Raw genomic sequence first — 25,075 nt, 5'->3', positions numbered from 1 at the left:
CACAGAAAAATCCAGTGACTTCCTAGAGCCACACAGAAGTGGACACAGAAAAAGCCAATGAACCCACGAACCCAGGAATCAAGACAGGGCACATGGGGACGATGAGACATCCTGTGAAATGTGGGTGTTTGTGGGGACACAAGAGCCGTTGTGGGTCGTGGTGGGAAGGAAGATGGATGCAGCCATCCCCAGGCGCCGTCGGCACCTGTGGGTCACAGACACACGCCGTGGGCAGACATTCCTGCAGCTGGGAATACACGTGAGGAAACGATCAGGGGAGGGGCACAGGACACGGGTCCGGGCTGACCACCCCAGGGTCATCTGTAGCATCAGGGAGTCAGAGCCCTTTGGGCGCCCGTCACAAGGAGAAAGGAGAGTAGACGTGAGGTGGGGCATCAGTAGTGTGCAATGTTGTGACTGAAGCCACATCCTGGGTGTGTACATAGCAACATGAGTGCCTCTTACTAAAAAACAGAAGTAAAATGGCAGATAAAACACTATTACATACACAGATACAGAAACACCAAAAATACCCTGTTTTCGAGGATGTGCCCGAGGAAAAGACACTCAGTGAACAATTAGAACAAGGGAGGGAGCAGGAATCATTCCTCCCCTTTACTGTGATACGAGGCTCCAAGCCCTGGCTTGAAGCACAATTTGAAAACTTCCCCTCATTGTGTCCACTGACCGGGCTGAACTCAGGCTCACTCACCCGGGCTGTGCCTGAGATCACATGGCACACGATGCTGTGCGCTCTGGGGCTGCTCCCCGCAGCAGAGACACCCTCCCAGGTGAAGCCCTCCAGGTGAGCAGGGTGGATGCTGGCACCAGAGCTGTTGCATCCAGTCTGTGGGGCTGGGCGAGGCATTTAGTTGTTGTTCTCAGTACTCTAATTGGTGAAAAGGAAATGGTTGACAGGGTTTCTGAAGACCCTTTGGCAATAAACGACACCTGCGGGCTGGGCACCTGGCGCCTTCTGCTCCTGCTCCAGACCTTGGTTATAACAAGCAGTGTTGCGGCTCTCATGATTCAGATCGCCAGACTGCGAATTTTGTATTACAGAAGAATGTTACTGATAATCATGCTTGCAATAAACGCTATGAAAAATTGATGTCTGTTAATATATGAACTATTAATATTTTCTAGAACACTGAGTTCTTATATTTATGACAACACAAAAAATACAAATAATAAATAAAATATCTTAAAAATGACTTGCCCATATCTTTAAAAAATACTTTCTAGACAATAGTTATAAACCTCGATTATTACAAAATGAATTACTTACAAATACCTAAAGTGCAAGATATGATTGTTTACCAAACAAACTCTGATAATTCTTCTCCAAACCTAAGTTTGAGAACATCTGAATGAGTGTTCCCTTTTTCAGAGGTCAGTGTCCACGTGGAATTTGGGCTACAATGGCTGATGCCTAAATAGCCGCGTGCAGATGTCCCCTCATCACATCCCCTCAAGCAAGGGTTCTGCGTACGCCCTGCTCCGCTCCTCAGAGAAAGCTCATCGTGGAAGCTCTGCTCTTGTTTGTGCAAAAATATGCACTTGCTGACAAGTGATGGAAGCTCTTTTGCATTTAGAGAAAACGTTCATCAGTCTGGATTCAACCAAATATGTTTCAGAATCTGTCAAATCAAATATCTAATTTTCAACAAATGTGTTTCTAAAGCCGTGTTGGGCTTTTTACTGAGAAAGTAAAGACGTCTTGATTCAGCAATTCTAGAAAACAAAAATAACTACAGCCCTATGTTTCACTCTGAGCTGAAAACGAATCTCTCTGTGCAGGAAATGGGTGGATGGGAGTAACCTTCCCCTTCCTGGAACAGGGAGCTGGGGCTCGGCCGCGAGTCGCTGTCCCCTCTGTGCCCTGCCATGAATGAAGACCAAGCAGGAGCCGGCAGCCCCTCCCCGCAGGGCTTGCCCACCCGTCTCACCCGGCTTCCATTTGGCTACATTTCTTGGAGCTAGAAATTTGGTGCCTTTGTTTTTCCTTTTGTTTAAACCTCAGCCCAAAGGGAACAGAATACCTACATGAGTGTGTGGGTGCGTGAGGGGGCTGAGTCTCCTCGGTCCAGCAAAGGCTTCCCTGAGAATCTGCCCCCCGCTCCCCAGTGACGGCGTCCCATGTGGTCTCTGGTCAGGAGGTCTGGGCTCCACACCCTGCTGACCCCTGGGTGCTCTGTCTCGATTTCTGTTCCTTCTCTTTATTTGATCACTCCAGCCCAATTCTTAGCGTTTTGAATACTCGAGTGGAGAGGGAGAGAGCGCTGACCTGGGTGGGCACTGTCCTGTTTGGATGACACCTGCATTCCTGGTGTCCCTGGCGGGGTTCCTCTGGGTGAGGAGACCAGCCCCTCGACTCACAGATGTGTCTGCATCTTGTGGAAGGAGAAAGTGCCAGCACCCACCTGGGTTTCCATTGGATCTGGGTCAGGTGCCCAGTGCAGCACCCTCGGGCTCGTTCTGTCCCTCCTCGGAGCTGAGATGCAATTGCTCACAGTCCATCTCGGAGCTGGTGTAGGAGCCGGTGAGCCATCGGACCCTCGCAGGAAACAGAAGGAAGAGGGACGCCCCCATGGCCGGTGATTCATTCTGCCGCTGGACATCTGGGACTGAGGGAGCAGCCAGCCTGTCCCCCGGCCAGCGGGAAGCTCAGCCTGAGCATGGACTCAGGGCTCAGGACTCCGGCCAGGGTCTCTCTGCGGTCAGCGGCCCCAGGAGCTGGCCACAGGGCTCTGTCCTGCTTGCAAGATCCTTAGCCGACAGCTGCGTCCACACAAGATCTTAGTCACAGACGTGTCCCCACTTATGCAGCTTTCAAACAACTCATGTGGGGCCTCGACGATTACCTCTCTGCCACTTATCACTACGCCATAAAAAAAATAGGTTGTTTCATCTTCTATCCAACATACACCACAAGCCGTTCCTCCCAGGCTGATGGCTGCCAGTTCCAGTGGTGACCGAGCAGAGCAGTCACTCAACCTTCACAGGCATTGCTCTAGATCATGGCACCTGTGACCCATCCACACCCGGGAAGATTCTGTGTTTCTTACCATAGACACATGGAAAAATCATACAGTGTGTGCTGCACGTGGAGACTCAATCCCAACAACCCTCCTCCCTCCCTCTTCCTCCAGCCAGTGGGCTGACCCCATGGGGCTGCTGACACCCGGAGTCTTGTCCAGGCAGGGCGTGTTCTTAGGAGGGTGCAAACCAACCCAGGCTACCTACGGACACAGAGCATGTGGCCTGGAAACCCAGCCTCCCCCTCCTCCCCATACCCGCTCCTCCTCCTCGAGGCCCCCCTCCTCCTCCACGTCCTCCTCTTCCTCAATGCCCCCCTCCTCCTCCACATCTTCCTCCTCCTCCACATCTTCCTCCTCCTCCATCCCCCCTCCTCCTCCACATTCCCCTCCTCTGCCTCGTCTTCCTCCCCTCTTTCTCCATGCCCCTTCAGCTCTGTGCCCCTATTCAGAGCCTCAGCTCATGTCTGTGCTGGGAGACAAGCCTGGGGGTGGGCTTGGGGTGAAGGCATCCAGGAACTGGGGCAGCGATAAAGGGAAACTTCATTATAGAGAAACAGCAGCTGGAGACTGTATCAGATGTTTTCAGACACTCACAATTCTGTGTAAGAAAGAGAGAGATTGGGGGAGAGAGTGAGAGAAGAGGAGAGAGAGTGGGAACCACACTGGGCGGATTCTCACTGTTCACATCCTCAGATCAACTTGCCAGGTCCTGGTTTTCTGCCTCATTCCATTTACCACTCAGATGAGTCTCTCTTGTTGACAGAAGGTCCATGAGAAACAAATACCAAGTGGGGGTCACAGGAGTAGTAGGGCCGCTCACCACCAACGTCCCCTCTCAAAGTGAGTGACAGGCCAAGCCCAATGCCATGGGCAGCAGACACGCCCCGTCCACTCCCACAGGGGGTGGTCCTGTGACAGGGTACTGAGCTTGGCCATCCAACTGACCAGAGAGCTCAAGTTGCATCTTGTGTTAAGTTAAATTATCTAATATTCAGGTAACAGGGACGGACACACGTGGGGGGTCTCAGAGCCAGGGGGAAGCCAACCCGAAGCTTCGCAGGCTGCTGGCTCAAGGTGCAGAGAGTTCTCAGCCAGGAGACGAAGAACAGGACGCTGGGGGGGCCGGAAGCTCCCTCCTCTGGGGCTCAGTGCCTGGCGGGGGCTGGTGGCGGGAGGGCTCCGCGTGTTTAATCTTCTTGCATGCACTCTTCTCCAATGAGCTGATTTGTAGATGTATTGCTGTCTGCTTGACTTCTTGGCTCCCGTTTCTAGAAACATCCTACATTCTTCTACTGATGAATCACTTCACAACAACCCTTCCTCCTTTTCTGACTGGGTGTTGATTAGTCTTTCTTTCTTGATTCATAATCAATGTTCTGCCATCATACTGTCTTTGTTTCTCTCGGCTCTGAGTTTCAACCTTTTTAACCCCAATGTTGGTTAGCACACGACCGACAGTTTTTCTTCTCATTTTCTCCTTTAGAGTCGTAAAGGGGAAGAAAATCATTTTAACACAGGCTCAGTAAGAACCGCTTACCTAATTAGTGACATAACCAAACTCTGCTTTCCAATGGTCATCATCTCAAGTTTATTAAAAGATGCCTGGGATGAGCTAATTTCCCACTTATTCTTAACATGTGTCTACGGGGTGGAAGTGAATGTGTCCACTTTCTTTGTCAAGGTTTCTCCATGCGATTATTGTCCCAGAGATGGTCTCTTCCCACGAAGAGAACGACTTTCGGGCCCACAGGGAGCTGGGCGGCCCACAGGTGTGGTCCGTCTGTGGCTGGCTCAGGCATCCTGGGACTTCCTGCATCTCACGTCTTCAACCTCAGAGCAGTTCCTCCTAGAGGGTGTGCGTCACCGCCCCTCCATCTGCATTCTCCAAACAAACTGATCGGGGGTGCACGATGCCCAAGAAGGGGTCACCCATGTGCCTGACTTTCCCACGAGAGTCCTGAATACACGAGACAGGTCTGGCATATTCTCACGTCTTTCTGCAGTAGAATTAACTTCTACAGCTAATTCGGGACCAAGTTCTCTCTATGTCATAAACACACAAGCCCAGGTTTTATTTTATTATAAGACACAACAGATATGTGTTACTCTTTCAAAATGATGGAACATATCCCAGAGCTTGTGCACAGGTCCTGTCCTGGGCTGGTGTGTGGGCAGCGTGTGGGGAGTGATGCTCAGACCGGAATGCACAGAGAATCACCCGGCAGCTGATGGTTGAAGATTAGGCTTCAGAAGAGAGGGCGGCTGAGACGCTGTGTTTCTAAGAAGCTTCCAGGTGGTTTGCAAATAGGCGCCACCCGCAGAGGTGCTGCAGAGTGCCCTGCCTAGGTCTCCCTGGGGTTCCCTACGTCAACTGGGGGCTCAGCCTGGGCCTCCGGTACTCACAGCCCCCGGTGACTCTACTGGGACTTCCCTGTGCACTGGGGTTTTCTGCCACTGCCCTAGACTTGAGCCCCAGCAGCCTATCCCCAGAATAGCCCACCCCTGGGGCTCAGGACACCTGGCTGATGCAGGTGAGGTGATGACCCACCTTCCGGGGGCCTGGGCTGGGCCAAAAACCAGTGAAATCTAGCCAGAAATTAGGCCACCTCTGAATTTTAAAAAAACGTGTTTTAATTTTTTGTCGGAATTACAAATGCAAGGAAACTTTAACATCCTTTAGTGCATAGTGTTGTCATTATTGGTAAAAATTGTGTCATATTTTTCTAGTTTGTCTGTCTGAACAACATCTTGATTTCAACTAAAAAAAATATCAAGGAAATGGCACCACCCAAAATACATCGAAGGGAACGAGGTTGAGGAGAAAAAGCCAGCCTCATGGAGTGTGAGAGCTTCGTTCCTGACGAGATTATGGCCAGCGAGACTTAGCGGGCCCCCTGGGAAAATAGAGAGCAGGTCCAGCTCCCAAAGATCCCGAGTGACCGGGGACACCGGCTCCGCAAAGTGAATCCTGGCTGGGAGGGATGACGGGAGGGCCCAGAGCCACAGACACACCAGGTCTCGCCTGCATGGGGGCGAGGTCAGGAGAGTGGGCGGTCCTCATGCCCCGCACCCTGGTGACCACGGCCCCCCTCACGGGGCCTCCTGGAAGCACAGAACCTGCGGCCTCCTTCAGTGACCTCTGGCTGTGTGGAATATGAGCCACCAAGTTGCACCTCAAATAGAACCTGAAGTCTTTGGCTTTTGCTCAGTTTTTCTCTTTAAAATCATTAGCCAGATTGAGAATCCCAATGTGACTCTGTACCTAGATCTTCAGAGGTGGCGGGTGCCTGGCGGGGTTCATCCCTTCTCTGGCTATGCTCCAGGGACGCTGCCTCAGAGCTGCGGGTTCCACACCCGGGACCCTCTTTCCCAAGGACCTGGGAGCTGTCCCTTTGAAACGTGATCATCGAGGAGGTGGTGCCCATCCCCCAACTTCTGCAGGGGTACAGGAGCCTGACTTCAGGGGGCGCCTGTCTCCACGCTGCAAACCCACTGCTGTCTCGGAGACGTGAGAAGTTGCCTGTTCCTCTGGATAAGGCCACGGGGGTCCCAGCACCAAAGCCTCCCCCGCCCTTTGCTTCCTCGGAGCAGAGTTCAGTCTGCGTCTGGTCTCTCTCTCTCCCATTGCAAGGTCTCCCTGGCCTTTCCACTTTGTCTGGGGCAATTTTGGCTCTGACACCATCAACCCTGAGGTCATGCTGATACTCTCATTGTGCACAAGCAGCCACGATGGCTCTGCTGATGACTCAGGGTGTGTCCTGATGGAACCCACGTGTGAACCGCCCATCAGAACCTCCAAAGCCAGCGTGGGTTGGGATCAATTAGCCTTTATGCAGTTTTAAATTAACTGAAGTTGGTCCCACTCAGTTTCACTATCTGTCCTAAAACAAACACATGAGGCCACTCAATCCTCCTGTTCCTATTAACTCCTCTTAAAAGTGCATCCAGGATGTCTTCATTATGATCACTTAGATTTTGGGATATTTCGAGCAAACAGAAGAAAAGACAAACAAGACTGGATTGAACCAACTCCGACCTTCTCTGTAAGTCCTGCAGATCTTCCAAAGGTTAAACAAAGATTCCAGCTGTGGCCGGAAGCCTCCCGTCCACCCCACACGCCCCCAGCGTCTCTCTGTGTTAACACGCGCTAGGTGCTTGTTCCGCTTCCTCAGGAAGCTGCGTGGTTCTTTCACTGCTGTGTAACTGAGACCTGTCTCGAGATGCCTCCTCTTTCCATTTTATTTTCCTGCTTCTATTTGGAAGACGTCCAAGAGATTTATGGCTGCAAATGATTCCCTAATTCTGCTGAATTCCGTCCTGAATGCCTGCCGGCACATGATTCTTGAAGGCAGAAAGAAAAGTGTCTATTAAGTGGAACACTGGTTTTATGTTAAAACTTAAACTTACTTTAATTAATTTCCTCTTCATTCTTCTCAAATATGTTTTCCCAGAATGTTATAGACGGGTGTATGTGTCACATAAAGATCTTGCACCTCAGGAAAAACCTTCCTAAATTTTAAGTTGTCATCGAATCCTGAACAGCTCACATCTCAAGTTCATATACATCCACGTGACCTTTAAATTTGAGTTCTAATGGTTCCTAACGAGGACAGCGCAGCTCCCATTATTTCTGCGGAAAGTGCAGTTGGTCCTCACGGGCCCACCTCCTGGGGCTCTGTCTGTGAAAGTGGGGGAAGAAGCAGGGCTTCCCCGGGCCTGGCCTGTCCAGCTCTCAGGACACCTGGGCAGGTGAGCTACCTCCAATGCAGGTGGAGCCAAAAGGAGGAATTTTCTTTCGAATAGTTAGAAGTCGTCCCCAAAGTAAAGTCTGCAGAGGATTCACCAACTGGATCTTTGTACCCTGAGCACCAGCTGACACGAGACAGGACTGTCCTTTGGCCGTGTCTGGGGCCGGCCTCTTGTAGGGGATGGGAGGCAAGGGGAGTGACGGATACTCGAGGTGAAAGCAGGAGGGAGGGGAATGGGGCTGATGGCAAGGCCCCAGCCCTGCCCGTCCTCGCCCATCCTCCCTCGTCCGTCCGTCCACGTCTGAGGGGCTGACTGTGCGCCTGGGAATCTGACCGATCTGAGCTCCTCTCTACCGCGTCCCCTCGCCATGTGCACCAGGCTGGGGAGAGCGGGCTTCCCACCAGAACTAACTGACCGACTAGCTGGTAGTTAGTTTTCTGGGAGAGGGAGTGGCACCAAGAGGGCTCAGGAGCCCTCCTTCTCCCCAGGCAGGACGTCCGCAGACCCACCACCTGGCCTGGACGGTCCTGCCTGCAGGCTCTGCCGGGCTGTCGGGGGCAGAGGCAGGAGATGAGTTTCCCCAGCTTCTGTGGCTTTCCGGGCCGGTGCTGCTGACCAGGGCCCTGGGTCCAGACTGCAGCCTCCAGTGGTGGCCCCACCCTGCGACCGGCTGTGATGGGGGGCGCAGAAGTGCTTTTCCTTTTGGGGTTGGGGGTTGGTGTTGGCTCCCTCACTTCCTAATCTCCCTTAACACTTCTCCTTTCACTCCTCCATCATCTCCTAAATTTTACTGTCGACTCTGCGCTTGGCCCTCTCAGAAATAAACAGAGGGGTTTCTGTGTCCCCGTCGGATGAAGTTTCTGCCCACGGCGGGCAGAGGGGGCAGCACAGGGAATGGACGGCCCCGAGGCATGAGCATGGGGAGGATGGTAACAGAAGGAGAGAAACAGAGAAAAATGGGAGAAATAAGAAAGGAGGAGAGAACGGGGCACAAACTGCACAGGGCTGCTGCGGGCTGAACGGTGTCCCCAGAGTTCACGCGTGGGAGCCCTGATTCGAGGGACTGCATTTGGAGATGGAGCTTCGAGGAGGAGATTAAGGCGACTGAGGTCCTGAGCATGGGGCCTCCGTGATCAGAAACCAAAGCTCCTGACCCCCAATCTCGGGCGCCCGGCCTCCAGGCTGTGAGCAACGCGCCTGCTGGGTGGCTGCTGCCTGTGCTGTTTGTTAGGACAGCTGAGATGATGGAGACAGGGGAGGACTCAAGGACCACAGAGCACCGTAGAGACTCAGAGGGCCCGTGAAGATGTGGGCCATCTGTGAGGACCACTGCGGTCATGGCTACTTGGAGGGAAGGCCAGCCACCTGCTCAGGCACCGCTGGGCCCCGAGGGTTATCACAGAGCCGTGTGCTGGGAGCACAGGTGGTCTGTGCTCAGACGCTCCCAGCCCAGGGAGGCTTCAAGGGGGAGAGTCCATGGGTGTCAGCATCCACCCACCCGTGGGGGCACCACTAAGACCCCATCCTCTCTGAGCTGGCGGCTGTGCGTCCCCATGGCCCCCTCACCTGAGCAGGCGCCCAGCCCCACCTCACAGGATGAGCCTGGCTTTAAGACCAGGGCTCCAAGGACAGCGTTCCTTGCAGGCGGGCAATCGGCAGTTCCCACAGGAGCAGTAGAGTGTGTGACAGGCAGAATTTTCCGATGACCCTCAGTTCCCCGCCCCAGTGCACAGGCCCTGTGCAATCCTGGGACGGAGGACGTGAGGGACCCTCTCCTTTAGGCTAAGTTGCAGGACGCCACTGACCTGAGAAGAGGGCCTAACCTATGACATGAGCCTCTAAATCTGGATCCAGGAGTCAGAGAAGGAAAGATTCGGAGCCCAAGGAGGATCTTTGGTGCCACCCCTGGGTTGAAGATGGATGAGCCCCAGGAGCTAGCAAGGACACAGGGACCTCAGTCCCACCAGATCTGCCACCAGGAAGAAAGCGACGGTCCCCCAGAGCCTGCAGGTGAGAGCCCAGCTCAGCCGACACCTTGACTGTGGCCCATGACACACCAGACGGAGAGCCAGCCAGGCCACGCTGACTTCTGACCCACAGAGCTGAGATCGTAAGTGCGGGTGCTGCTTGAGCTGCTGGTTTGTGGACACGTGCAACATAGTAAACTGGTGCAGATGCCCTGTGAGGAGGAACCGCCCAGGCAGCCGACCCACCGCCTGTGGGCCAGTCTTCTTTCCGTGGTCCACGGGCCCCGAGCTCCTTCATGTGGCCCCTGCACACTTTTCGAGAACTGTTGAACTCTAGAACTGTTAAACTTGACCTTGAAACCTCCATTACCCCAGCACCGACCCCAGTGTGGAGTTAAAACTCCTACATCGTGGCACCAGGCACCTCCGGGAAGCTACACAGGTGGTGGAATATCCGCGTCCCCCTGCCCGGCATCTGTGGTGTCCACCCTTCAGACCTGACTGGACATGGGGACCGTTCCAAACCACACTTAAAACAGCATTGAGTGAGATCATACTTCCCTGGAGAGTCACCTGTCCCCTGAATATAATACTGATTATTCAGGAAGCGTCCAGATGCCACAACTGCAGTAAAAATGGGCCTTTTCTCTTGACCACAGCCTTCATAACTCCAGGGGCTTTAAGCCTGTCTCTCGATTCTTTTCCTTTTCTCGCTTTTCCTGACAAATCCAGGGCATGCTCAGACAAGCCCGTCATCTGGACAAATGACCAGTGAGGCGCACTGAGCATAGAGTTGGTACAAATGACAGTTTTCCTTTCCTTTTGTTTTTATCAGCCAGTCCCTGGAGGTCAGTACTAATGGCGAGCACAGTGAGCAAGGATGATGGACACCCGAAAACGCGCCAGGATGGAGGGCTGGGGCGGCGTGTGGAAGGAGCCTGTGGGTCCTGCTGTGAGGGGAGAGGGGGTGCGAGGGTAGGGGGCTGTGCACACAGCACTCCCCCATGAGGCTGCGAGGGGACAGAGCTGCTGCCCCTGCTGACTCTGCCCACGGGAAACGGGGTGGGCGTGGGCCCCCCATCCTGAGGAGCCTGAGGATGAAATCTACGGGAGGCAGCAGACGTGCCCCCAGCAAACCCCCAGGCCCCCTGAGCCCCTGTGAAACACTCTTGGACTTAACTAGGAATCCCCACGTCACAGGCAGAGACACCGAGGGCGATTTCAAAAGTCAGAGGGCTACAAACACGCTGACGCAGCTAACGGTGAGTATGTTATTTTCATTAACAACGGTGTTAATATTTTTGGTGATGCAAGTAAATAGTTAATTCTGACTTTTACAATTCCAATCTAAAACGAATGCCTAAATGCCTATGGAAAAGGCAGAAGTTCTAATAAAATGCCAATTCACCATAAAGGAGCTAACTATGAATGACGGTGCTGGAGACACCAGGATCAGCCGGTTTTATTTCAAGTGAGGACAACAGGGTAAAACTAGTAATTATCAACCTAGTGAGATTTTACTTCTTTGAAAGTAAAAACAGCTCTGGTTAAAAGAACATTAAAAAGGAGAAACATCTAGATTAGGATGTAAATGGTAATTATAGCTCAGCTGAAACTACTTCAGGGTAAGCTATTCCAGTGTCACCTGTTAACATCCTGTTTGAAAATAAATAAAACAAGACAAAAAAAGTAGATGAAATCGACTACATCAAAATGAAAAACTTTTGTGCATTAAAGGACACTCTCAACAGAGTGAAAAGGCAGCCCACAGAATGGGAGAAAAATTCCCAAATCATATATCTGATAAGGGGTCAATGTCTAGTATACATTAAAAACTCCTATAACTCAATAATAAAACAACAAGATTACAAAATGGGCAAGGACTTGAATAGACATTTCTTAAAGAAGATGCACAAATGCCCAATAAACACATGGAAAGATGCTCAACATCACTGCTCATCAGGGAACGCAAATCGAAACCCCAGTGAGATGCCACCTGACACCCAGTAGGATGGCTGCTTTACAAAAAATAAAATGAAATAAAGTTGGCACAGAGGTAGACAAAGTGGAATCCGTGGGTGCTGCTGGTGGGAACGTAAACCGGTGCAGCTGCTGTGGAAAGCTGTCTGGTTCCTCCTCAAAAACTAAACACAAAATTACCATATGATACAGCAATTCCACTTCTGGGGAAAGAAAGGAAAGCAGGATCTCCACGAGACATTTGTACACCCATGTTCACAGCAGCATTATTGACAACAGCCGAAAGGTGGAAAGAACTCAAGTATCTATTGATGGATGAAAGATGAACAAAATGTGGTTTATACATACGATGGAATAGTATTCAGCCATAAAAAGGAAGGGAATTCTGACACAGGCTACCACATGGAAGAACCTGGAGGACACGGTGCTGAAGTGAACTAAGTCAGACACAGAAAGGCAAATACTGCGTGATCCCAGTTCTCTGAGGTCCCCAGAGGAGTCAGGTTCACAGAGACAGAAAGGAGGATGGTGGGCGCTGGGGGCTGGGGAGTTAGTGTTTAATGGGGACAGAGTTTCAGTTTGGAAAGATGAAAATATTCTGGAGATGTTGGTGGTGAATGGCTGCCCAACAATGTGAATGTACCTAATGGCTCCGAATTGTACATTTAAAATGAATAAAATGGTCAATTTCACATTATGTATCTTTAACACAATGAAAGCATGCCAAAAATAAATAAAGTGATGAATAAAAGACATCCTTTATGTTAAAGGGGCTTATGCAGTAAGAGTTGGACAGAAGTGAGACAGCCAACAATTATGATGCAATCTGAAGTCTCCTGGGAATGAAGGCTGCAGAATATGTCACCCCAAACATGACTGCAGGAGTTTAGGTCATACTACCCCAAATACGATGACAGGAGTTCAGGACACGCTACCCCAAACATGATTGCAGAAGTTGGAGACATGCTGCCCCAAAACATGACTGTAGAGTTCAGGACACAGTACCCCAAAACCTGCCGCCTCAGTACGTTGACTATTTTGAGTTGTAGACACTTGAAAAACAGCAAATGCGGGGAAAGGCTTCCTCTGAACCCCCCTCATCTGCCTAATGACAGGTCCTCCAAAAGGAACTCCAGTGTCACCAACTGCCTCCCTGGGAATGTCACCAACCTGTAAGATGGACTCGTCACAGGAGAGGTGACCAGAAGTGGACACCACACCCAGACTCTGTCACAAACTGTCCCCCATCTGTTCTCCTGAGTCATCTTCCCTAAAAATGAGAGGCCACGTCCCCCTCCTTCCCTATTAAGTTGGTTTTTAAGCCCAAATTCTAAGCCTCCTCAAGGAGTTCCTCGTTTTCCCTGGGCATCTCTCGTGCGTACATGAGACACACATGTCCACAGACTTGTGTCTGTTCTTCTCTTGCTCATCTCTTTTCCTGCAGGGTTCTCAGCCAAGAACTCAGAAGGTACGGGGAACTTATTTTCCTCCTCCGCACAAGCAATAGGGTTGTGTAGTAACACCCACCCCTGTTTCCACTGTTCGGGTCAGTCACAGCTCTATTTCCCCTGAGAATAAGCAAGAAGGAGATGATGCCTAAGCCGCTTAACAGGAAAATAAAAATTCTCACAGTTTCTCCACCTTCTTCCTCTTTTTAAAAATTGGGTCAACAGCATCAATCTTAACCAATATAATTAAGTGTTAACGTGCCTTACATGGGAATCAACCATGTTGAAGCTAACACCTGGTCTGGAACAAGAATCAGGTGATACGGCACCAACTTCCTGGCAGGTGGGGCTGCTGCCTCCTGGCTCACGTCTCTGAGTCTGGGGGGTTCTTGGGCTCCTTACCCTACAACAAGGGTGAGGAGACCCAGGCGACGCCCGCAGGAGCTGATGGTGCAGACCCGGGTGCGGGGAGGTTCAGGAAAAGACGTGGATACTCCAGAGAGAAAACCCCTCTCGGATTCCCTCGCCGTCTGCTCGTCACTGGTGGTTACTTCCTGCACCCCCCACCCCGTCAGTCACAACAGCTCATAACAAAGAAATCAAGGGTTATCTGGCTGTGACACGGTACTTGTGGGTGCAAACCCAAACTAACCTTTTTATGTCATTTTACATCACAAAAGAATGATGTCTTCCACCTGAAATCCTCCTTCAAGCTTCCTCCTTCCACACTCGTTTCCAGTCACCTGTGACTTTGTCGTCACCACCGCCTTTCAATAACCTGCCTCTGTATGGTCTCTCCTTTATCGGCCCACACTCCGACCACAAAACCCAACATTTTAAACCATTGTCAGAGCTCGGTAAGGTTGAACAAAGGTTAGCAAAGTTACTTCAATGATTCTGTAATGAAAGAGATGTGGTAAAATACATAACTTCCTAAAAGTCACAAAAGTTAACCAAACAAAGACAATTTGTCCCAAAGAAGCCCTGGTGTTCAGAGACACAAGGTCACTGAATCCCATCAAAGTCTTTACCCAAAGACTCGCTGAACGTGGCCACAGACTGCAGGACAGACCCCGCAGACCGCGTGCGGCAATTTCTGCGTTTCTGCACATGCCAGGAACGGAGGTCGGCCATGCGTGCCCTTCAGAAACCTCGGATCAAAGAAGGAGTGAAGACAATGGCCCCTGTGTGGGTGTGAAATGACACGGAGACAGTGCAGCCCCCACGCTGTTGCACTCAGCATGTTACACACAGCGCCATCCACACCCTCAATGGAAACAAAAGGACTTTTTCTTCAATTTTTCCAGTATGCTATAAAACGAGTTCACATTTAGATACTTACTAAATTATGCATGTTCATGCATCTGAAAATGCACAAAAACCTTGGCAAAGCAATTCTGCAGGTTCTGTTTCTCTGGTGGATTTGAGAGCTTTGTGACTGCGGGAGGAGTCACCCTAAGTCGGCCCCAAGTTGTGTCACGTAAAGGGGACGTACGTACCGAGACGCCTTCCTCTCTCCGGTACTGCTTCCAGTTCCTGCTGCTGTCGCTGAACATCAGGAGGTAGCTGGTCACCCAGTCGGAGCTCCCGTACCCGCCCTGGGTGGCCACTGCGGTGACCTCCACCCTCTCTCCAAGGTCGATCTGCAGCCACTGGTTCTTGTCTGACACGAGCGGCGTCCAGCCCCCGGCTCCTTGTTGTGGAAGAGGACACAGGAAGAGGAGTAAACGTTAGAATTTGTCTGGAAGGAGGAGAGACCTGGGTGAGAATGTGTGCATTTCCAAACCTATAATAAATGCCCCATGATTGTATTCATCGAGTAATGAATGACTGACCTGAATCATCTGTGCACCCCTGAGTCATGTGACCTCCTCACACTGGAGGTCAGGTGTCCACTGAGGGTCCAACTGCTGCACGTGATGGGTGCACACTCCAGCAGAGAACCCCAGAGAACAACAGTGTTTCCCTGGCCATTGTGCTGGCTGCTTATCATCGAGCCTTCAACACCTTACAGGATGTCCGGAGGTGCAGCTAACTTACAGTGGAGTCTACATCTATCAGGGACGCCCCACCTCTGATGTCCGTGTTCAGCCCCGGGCATGCAAGGATGCTAGGACCCTGCTCTGTGGCAAGGAGTTCCCAGACTTGGGAGAAACGAAAATCAAGGCGTCTGAAGCAGGCTCAGGAACTCACTGGGGGGTGGTCCTGCAGGTGAGTCCCATGGGGGGGTGATGGCAGAAGGAATCATGGGAAATGCCTTGCAGGGCAGTGAGGGGAGTGTCTCACAGAACAGAGTGCACCTCAGGCTCTTGCAGACGGAGAACAGATAGACGACAAAGCGACTGAGGACAAGAGGAGGAAGAACGGCAAGAGAGCGTGGAGCCCAGTACTCCTTGAGACCCCAGCCCTGAGCAGAGACTCTAGGGGACAGAGCGGGAACCTGTGGGAATGACACAGAGGCCAGGGGAGGGGCAGGGGAGAGACTGGGAAGTGGAGCTCACCTCAGGCTCACACCATTAGGGCCAGACCCAGGCTCAAAGGAGCAGGTGTGACTCAAAGCCAGTCTTCTGAGCACAGCGCTTCTTGGAGATAAAAGTGACAACGGGAATGGAGAGGGAAGTGTAAAGCCAGCAAGACAGCAGAGAACCACAGCACCTGAGGGTTTACAACCCCCTTCCAACGCAAAAGTAAGAAAGAAAGAGAGACAGAGAGAGAAAGGAAGGAAGAAAGGAGGGAATGAAGGAAGGAAGAAAGAAAGGGAGAGAGAGAGGAAGGAAGGAAGAAAGGGAGAAAGCAGGAAGGAAAGAAAGAAAGAGAAAGAAGGACAGAACAGCAACCGCTACGCAGCCTGCACGTTGCTGGCTGACAGGACTGGGCGCCATTAAGCTCAGAATCCACACAGTGTCCAATACACCAAACTGAGTGAGAGGATGGTAAAACCCTTACAGAATTATTGCAGAAAATCAGGAAACAAATATTCACAAATATTAATTGAGGAAAATCCCTACGTCCTAAAAACAATCATGGAGTGAAAGGAACTCCACGAAAAATAAGCTGTCCTCGAACAAGCCTTTGAGGGTCGGAAATACCACCTTGAATCAGAAGTTCAAAACTAAGAACAGAAATGGACCAAAAAATCAAGTAATAAGAGAAATGGATTGAGTTCAGGAAAGAAATGGAAGGAAAAGACAAAACTGTCTTTAAAATAAGGAATAAATACCTTCAAACCTATTAGGATGGCCAAAATCTGGAACACTGACACCACCAAACGCTGGGGCAACAGGGGCGCTAGTCCATCGCTGGTGGGAATGCTGGATGCTACAGCCACTTTGGAAGACAGTTTGGCTGTTTTTACAAAACGAAACATACTCTTACCATAGGATTGAGTGATCGTGCTCCCTGGTATTTGCTCAAAGGAATTGAAAACTGATGTCCACACAAAAAGCTGCACACGGATGTTTATAGCAGCTTTGTTCATAATTACCAAAATTTGGAAGCAACCAAGATGTCCTTCACCAGGTGAATGGATAAATAAACTGTGGTCCATCCAGACAATGGAATATTATTCAGTGCTAAAAATAAACGAGCTGTCAAGCCATGAAAAAATATAGAGAAGACTTAAATGCATATGGCTAAGTGATAGAAAGCAGTCTGAAAAGGCTACAGACCGTGTGATTCCAACTATGTGACATTCTCGAGAAGGGAAAATGGTGGAGACAGTAAAAAGATCAGTGTCGGCCAGGGCTGAGGAGGACGGGATCAATACATGGAGCACTGAGGGTTTTTAGGACAGTGACTTTTGTGTGTGATACTGTCATGGTGGATGTGTGAGATCATGCACTTGCCAAAACCCAAGAGTGAACCCTAATGTAAACTATGGACTCTAGTTAATAATAATACCTCAATATTGGTCATGAATTATAGCAGATGTATCACACTGATGCACGATGTTAATAATAGGGGAAACTCTGCGTGTGTGTGTACATGGTGGGGGGAGTTGGAGGGGGTAAATGGGAACTCTGTACTTTCTGCCCAATTTCACAGCAAACTGAACTGATCTAAAAGTAGTCTATTAATTTAAAAAAAGAATAAATTGCATAGTGACCAGTAAGTCAATGTATTATAGGCAGTGAAAGCCAGCTTTCTCATCCTTAGAGGAAGGACTCACTCTTCTAAATAAGGAATGAGGGAAGGAGAAATGAACCCTGGTGTGGGGTTGGAATCAGAAGGCTCAGCATACATCTTGGTTTTAATGCAAATACGGGTAGACACAGAAATACAGTTACGTATGTGTCCTCATGGCTTACTTTTATGCTTATATTTCCCACATCTGTCTGCTGGGAGGCCTTGAAGCCATGGCACTCAGTAACAACGAGCACACCCAACACTGTCGCCAACAGAGCGATCCTGGGGTCCCTGGAGAAGTGGTTGATTCCACTGAAAATGCAAGATGGGCTTAGAATGTCTTGAGGGCCAAAAAGTAAGGAAGGGCTCAAGTAGAGGGGAGCCTTCTCAGAAGAACACAGGAGCCAATCTGAAGGTTGGCCAACCCTGGGACAGTCGAAGCAGCAAGATTAAAAAGCAGATTTCATGCCACAGAATAGCATGAATACCCATGAATCCATGCTGATGTAAACAAATGAATAATCAGATAAATGCACACTTTGGGGGAAGGGGCAGCTCCTCCTGACAGGAGAATGCCCACTGGTGCATCAGTAAAGAGAGAATCGCCTTAGGCACATACCACAGTCATGAGAACTGAAGGTGAGGCCCAGGGATGGATGCTCAGGCTGGTGGGTGAAACTTTGAGGAGAAACCACATTTTCATGTCTCAAAGTGTCTCCCCCAAGTGGCTTGTCACTAACAAGAGATCCAGGTTGACATCACCATTGTCACACAAATCCACATCATGGCCCCTGATAGGACACATGGAAAGGACATGACGGCATTTCTAAGGTGCTCTTGCCAAAAATTTATAACCTCATTCCAGTCAAGAGAAAATACCGTACACATTCAAACAGAGGAAGTTTCTACAAAATACCTGACCAGGGCTTGCAAAAAAGTATGACAGTCACAAAAGATGGGAGACTGAGGAATTGCCAGGGACTGGAGGTGCCTACAGAGGAATAACTAGTAAAGGCACCTTGGGGTCCAGGGTAGCCTCTTGGAACAGAGAAAGGATGGTGAAGGAACTGTTGCAAATGCACCAGGCTCAGCTGTTTGGTCTGCACTATTGTACCGGTGTCCCTTCCTGACCTTGACCGTCGAGTAAGACGTTAGCAGTGGGGTGAAGGATACTGGAGGAGCCTCTGCCTACTTTTTTCAAAACCATTCTGTAGTCTATACTTAGTTCAAAACAAGACGTCTAAAAGTGCAGGACGATAAGGGAGAGAGACGCTAAGAACTCTAGGCTGGCAGGAAGGATTGACCCACCACCGTTACACAAGGCAACCATGAGCAGATACGAAAGTCAACCAGGCATAGCGAAAATAGAGAAACTGAGGCTTCCCAGGAGACAGGCCCCATGCTAATGCCCTCACTCCCCATGATAACATGGCCAAGTCTGCATTGCTGTTGTGTTTAAAAATGGGGAAATAGTGGTCTTCTCACAGATAACTGCTAGTAAAACACTGTTTTTTACTAAATATAAAAATGATGCTGTAAGATCTACACAAATAAGATATTATAATTCATCTTTGACACTTAAAAAATTACCATCATGGGGCCCAGTGGGGCCTGCCCTGGGAAGCCTGGACAGCTCTCAGAAGTCACATCCATCTACCATCCCTACTTGGCTGCCCTCAAACCCCAGAGGCCCCCATGATCCCGCTCAGACACCACCTGGCCTGAGCTCCCGGCACGTGTGGTTCACCCCCTGGATTGTGTGAAGTCCCATGTAGTGATGAAATCCTTGTCCTCGACCATAGGAGCCTTAAGAACAGATAGTACAATGTAGGGGAGGAAAATAATTTCCCTCCACCTTTCTGAGACACTTGTAATAAAAGGATTAACATGAGAAAAGCAAACAGAAGTTACTGACGTGTAGCTGGAGTACACACGGGAGAGACCCAGGGGAAATGAGGAACGCCCCAGGTGGCCTAAACCACCAGCTCAAATGCTGCCTTCTCTAAAGATAAAAGAGCACATGCTGTGGGGGCAGTTCTGGGGGGACCAGGGGGAGCAGGTCACAGGTGGGTTGCGGTGCAGGTTCAGGCCCCTGCCGTCTCCACTGAGGAGGGTCTGGTGGATTCACCATCCTCCTCTTCCTAGTGCAGACAGGGAGACACTTCTGCAAATGCCGATTTCCTTTATGGATGTAAAGCTATCTTACAAAAGGGCAATTTCTACTCTGTTTTCAGAGCTTCTCCTGCATCTGCTGATTCTCAAAATAATCAGATCAAAGTCATCCTCATGCCAAAGAGGCACATTTTGGGGATGTGTTCTGTGACTCCGCAACAATGGTGAAGGTTGGGTAGGACAGCGTGTTGACTCTGTAGCAGTTTCGCTCACACACAGAAGATGCTTGGGGCATAGCAGTTGCTGTCTTTGCAGACGATAAAGGAGTTATAGTGACTCTGAGCAAGCCAGTGAGTACACAGGGTGTGTGTCCACTTTTGCACTTTTTACAAACTCCTAAATCTTCACAGACACAGCGGCTCTTTTATCTGTTACTGGCCATTTTTAGTCTACAAGACTCCGAAAGAGAGTGCCGGGAAGATGACAGCATAGGAAGAGTCTGAACTCACCTCCTCCCGTGGACACAACAAACCTACAACTACGCTGAGAACAATTACTCCTGAGAAAGTGCTGGAAACTGGATAGAAAGAATCCCCACAACAAGGGACAGTGCTGACTGAGGTGGAAGAGGCAGAAATTCCTTTCTGGAGAGAAAAAAGCCCCATTCTAGCCACGGCACCTCACACCCGGGAGTAATCTTAAGGTACGAAGCTTAAAGATATTTGCACCTCTGTGTTCATCACAGCATTATTCACAATAGTCAAGACTTAAAAATAACCGAAGTGCCCAAAAAGGGACGAATGGATAAAGAAGATGTGGTGTATATACACAATGGAGTACTACTGAGCTATAAAGAAAAGATGAAGTCTGGCCACTTGTGACAACATGGATGGACTTTGAGGGTATTATGCAAAGTGAAATAAGTCAGACAGAGAAAGTCAAATACCGTATGATTCACTCATACGTGGAAGATAAAAACAACAACAAGCAGACACATAGATACAGAAATTAGATTGGTGGGTATCAGGGTGGAGTGGGGAGGGTGGAAAGGGTGACGGGACACATGTGTATGGTGATGGATTGTAATTAGTCTTTAGGAGATGAACATGATGTAATCTACACAGAAACTGAAATATAATGATGTGCACCTGAAATTTATGGAATGTTATAAACCAACATTACCTCAATAAAAGTCAACACATTTAATTTTAAAAAAAGAGTTGGAAGGAGCAGCTAAAATTGTGTTAGATATTTTTCAATTAGTTAAGGAAGGTAAGCCTCCATTACATGCTAAGGATTCCACCAACTGTTTCCAGGTACACCATCTTACTTAAATCTTAAATGTATCTAGAATGGCTTCTCAGAAAGTTAAAGTAAAATTACCTCGTGACCTAGCAATTCCACTCCTAGGTATACAGCCCAAAGAATTAAAAAGCAGGTTCTTAAACAAATACTTGTATGTGGATGTTCACAGCGGTTACTCGCAAGAGCTGAAAAGAAGAATCGATCCACGTGTCCATCAACTGCCGAATGGATAAACAAACTGTAGGGCACCCACACAATGGGTGTGACTCCGCTGTGACAAGGGACGAGGACCGATCCACGCCACCACACGGATGAACCAGACTGGAAGGTCGCATATCATAGCATGTTTTTAATATGAAACATGTAGACTAGGTAAATCCACACAGACAGAAAGCAGATTGGTGGGTACCAAGGTGGAGGGAGGGGGCCTGAGGAGACCCTGCTGATGGTAAGGAGTTTCCTTTGGGTTGTGATGAAAGAGATTTGGAACTGGATGGAGGTGGCAGTTACACATTGTTGTGAATGTGCTCAACTCCACTGAAATGTTCACTGGAAATGATTAACTTATAAAAAAAAAAAACCTAGAGGGAGTTGCTTATCATCTCCCTTTACAGATGAGAAGATAGATGGAGGTTCAGAGACTGAGTAAATTTGACCAACATCCTGCAGTTAGTGGTCGTTATTAAGAAAAAATACTTTAAAGTTTATTTGACCACATTACGTCAGCTCTTTTTTTTTTCCTTTTCACTTTTTACTCCACTTTGAAATTATACTTCTGTCAGCCCCGGTGGTGAGTTTCACGCAGAGTGAATTCAGATAATGGAGCAGTTACTCACTGCAAACTGGTTATAAACAGCGTGGCCAGAACGCCTTTGCAGTCGTGATTCCATCTGGTGCTCTCTCTGGGTGTCTGCGTGCCTGAGCCTGGTCTGACACGATAGGTGTGCAGGGAGAAGTTAGAGGGGATGCAGCAGTCCTCCAACCTGAGAAGCTGCTAATGCATTTCTTCTCTCCCTGACCAGAGGCCTGACGTGTGCTGTGGGGTCACACGTGGAAGGCAGGAGCTCTCCCGGGTCCCATGTTACATGTCGACTGTGCCAAGGGGGTGATTACATAGGGAACTTTGGGACTTAAGAAGCATGGGCAGCAGGCTCTCCGAGGATGCAAAAGCAAGAAGGTGAAGTTTCCAGACGTCAGTACACAGACAGGCCTCTTTGGTGATCTGCATTTGACACAAACAGCTTCATCGAAACTGTCAGAAGGAAGTTTCCTTCTGGGATAATTGCGTCGTTTCACATGTCAGTCATCAGGCTGTGCCTTTTTCCTTCTCACTAATTACTTCTTGCTTCACAGCAGACTCATCAAGTCCCTGAGACATGTGAGGAAGGGAGCCGCGGAGGACACGGTCCTGCGCTCCGATCAAACCACTGCGGTTCTGGCAGAGCGTCTGTCTTCAGATTCACTGCTCTTCTCTCTCTGAGGCGGCGATGACATTTCACTCTGGGGAATTTCGTTTCAGCCCCGCCCAGCTTGTTAAGGGAAGCCAAGTATTTCCGAGAGCTCAGATTTCTTAACAGCAACAACAGCAGCCAGCGAGGTATGAATGAACTGTGGGATTTCAGGATTCACTTCACGTTTTCAGGATATATATGTGTGTGTGTGTGTGTGTGTGTGTATAACTTACCACACTTCTGGGAGGAAAACACAAAAAGAACAGAAAGTGAAAAACAATTCTTCTTCAGGGGGCGGGCACTTTCCTGCTCTGAAAACCACGTGCATAAGAGAGGTGCCGCCCCCTCAGGGTCCTAGAGCATCCACATAGCCAGGTATAGGGTGTGGTTCCTGGTCAAGGCAGCCACGCCCCGATGCAGACAAGGGATGCTCTCTGTAAAGGGACACTGGGCCTGTCATTTCACCAGGAGCCCCAGCCACGTGGGCCATTTTAAATCAGCATTAGTAGTGAGGACTATGGGGATAAAGCAGGGGCCTTGTTTGGGTCCCCAAAAGGTGCATCCAGTTCCCCAGAGACACCAGGGGAGCACTTGACCAGTTAGTGTGTTCACCCTGGTGGCTTTCCTGGGGGATGGAAGAGGACACCTGCGGGCGGTGGGCAGGATGCAAGTCTTTGCCCCATGCACTGATGACCAGACTCCTGAACCAACATATGGAAGGGGGAACAGTCCCCACTGTGAGACCCTCACGGTTTGGTCTCCTTTTGGTTCCTATTTTGCAAACACAATACGTACGCTTTGTTTGAAACCACATAATGATGAAATTATGATATGATTCCACCAATTGTTAGCATTAGAAATAAGAGGTGAATGACCCACAGACCTTAGGGCAGCTCAGAAATGTGTCAAATTCTCCTTGTGACTGACCCACCTGTGTGGTTGTCTTTGTGCTCCATAGAGTCTCATACGGAATAAAATCCTATTTCTTAATGTCAAGGACAGAATCGCCAACACTCCCCATTCTCCAAATAATAGAACAGAGGAAAGCAGGTTCCCACACCACCCCTTAGAGCAGGAAACTTCTCTCAGCTCAGATTCCACTCTCCTTTCTCCTGAGAACTGGAGGGACACTCGCCATCTCTCCACCAGCCCACACAGGCCAGTGTCAGGAGGCCCCAACCCTGTGACCCTGGACTTTGCCAGCATTTCAGAGAAGAGAGTGACCAGGCAGTTTAGGGAGACTGGATTCCAGTGTCATAAACATGAACGAGAGCTGCTCTTTATATATTTGACAAAAGTTCTTTGCCAGACACATGTATGGTGAATATTTTCTCCATGTCTATGGCATGACTTTTCTTTTTGTTTATGGTGACTATCAAAGAGGAGAAGTTTCAATTTTGATGAAGTCCAAGTTATTATTTCCCTTTTATGTTTCATAATTTTATGTCCTGTCTTAGAATCATTGTCCGTCCCAAGTTCATAGAATACTCTATGTTTTCTTCTAGAAGTTCAATACGCTTAGTTTTTTTGTTTAGGATTTTATCCACAAGATGTAAAGAACTTTTAAGATTAAAAAATAACAAAGATAAACAACCTAATAAATTAATGGACAAAAGATCTGAATAGACACTTCATTAAAGAAGACATACGAATGATCAGTAATTACATGAAAAAATGCTTAACATCTTTAGCCATCAGGGAAATGCAAGCTAAAACAAAAATGGAATATCCCTGTACACCTGCTAGAATTTTTAAATTTAAAAGACTGACAGCACCCAGTGCTGGTGAGGACGTGGGGCAACTAGGACCATCTCGCCTTGCAGGTGGGAATGTAAAATAGTCCGATCACTTATTAACTAAAACTGGTTAATAATTTTGAAAAGTTAAACGTTTATCTACTTTGACCCAGACATTCCACTCCCAGGCATTTACCCAGAGAAATCAAAGTATATGTCTACAAAAAAACTTATAAACAAATGTCCATATCAACTTTATTTATAGTAGCTAAACACTGGACATAATCCAACAGTCTATCAGCAGGTGAGTAGATAAACAAATTGTGGTTTATTTGTACAACGTGATATGACACAGCAACAGAAAGGACTAAGCTCTTGGTCCATGTAATGATATGGATGAATCTCAGAGATTACACTGAGTTGAGAGCTGGGCACATTGACATGAAACTAGAAGACAGACGTGGCACCAGCACTGCAGAGTGGTCATGGGGAAGTCCTGGGCACTGACTGGAAGGCCATGATGGAACTTCTATGTGATGACGGTGGTGGCTGCCCAGGTCGACGCGTTTATCAGAACTCATTGAAAACTGCACTTAAACTGGTGCAATTCCTTGTAATGTAAATTATACGCCAAAAGGTTCATCTAAAATTTTCCACCACATGGAGATGGAGATGTGGTGTTGGCCTGTTGTGAGAAGCCTGATTAGATGAGCAGACACAGGAAAACACGAAGTTACCCCAGTACACAGGCATCTGAGTGATGGGGCATCTGAGCTGGAGACTTATCTGAGTAATGAAAAGAGTCATCTGATTTTTAGCAAAACTCCCCAAAAGATTCAATTTAGGCAACCAAGCTCATCAGTAAAATGGAACCTGCCAACAGAGGACTCAAGACAGAAAACAACAGGAGCAATCTCCACGAGGCACAAGGAGTCCAGAACATGAAACTGAATAGAAGAAACCTAACGTAAAGAAGGCTGAGAGGCCAGAAGGGGCAGCCCTCATGCATTCCTACTCCATATCAACTACAGGAAGGATGTCAATACAGGAGGATGTTCACTCACAGGAGGGATGTCAATCACAGGAGGAATGTCAATCACAGGAGGATGTTCACTCACAGGAGGGATGTCAATCACAGGAGGGATGTTCAATCACAGGAGG

At 49.0% G+C, this 25,075-nt stretch overlaps 1 protein-coding gene across 1 annotated transcript in view; it reads right to left on the bottom strand.

Moving 5' to 3' along the window:
- LOC124228999 (contactin-associated protein-like 4) overlaps positions 1-25,075 on the bottom strand; it is a 167,502-nt gene that overhangs the window by 90,602 nt on the left and 51,825 nt on the right. The window contains exon 3 of the mRNA XM_046644110.1: positions 14,685-14,878. Coding sequence (XP_046500066.1) covers positions 14,685-14,878 — 194 coding nt within the window. The remainder of the gene's footprint in view (positions 1-14,684; positions 14,879-25,075) is intronic.

The sequence above is a fragment of the Equus quagga genome, chromosome 17 (assembly GCF_021613505.1).
Source record: "Equus quagga isolate Etosha38 chromosome 17, UCLA_HA_Equagga_1.0, whole genome shotgun sequence".
In the NCBI taxonomy this organism is placed as follows: domain Eukaryota; kingdom Metazoa; phylum Chordata; class Mammalia; order Perissodactyla; family Equidae; genus Equus; species Equus quagga.
Note: the sequence above shows the minus strand (reverse complement) of the source record. Positions and strands in the feature narration are given on the sequence as shown.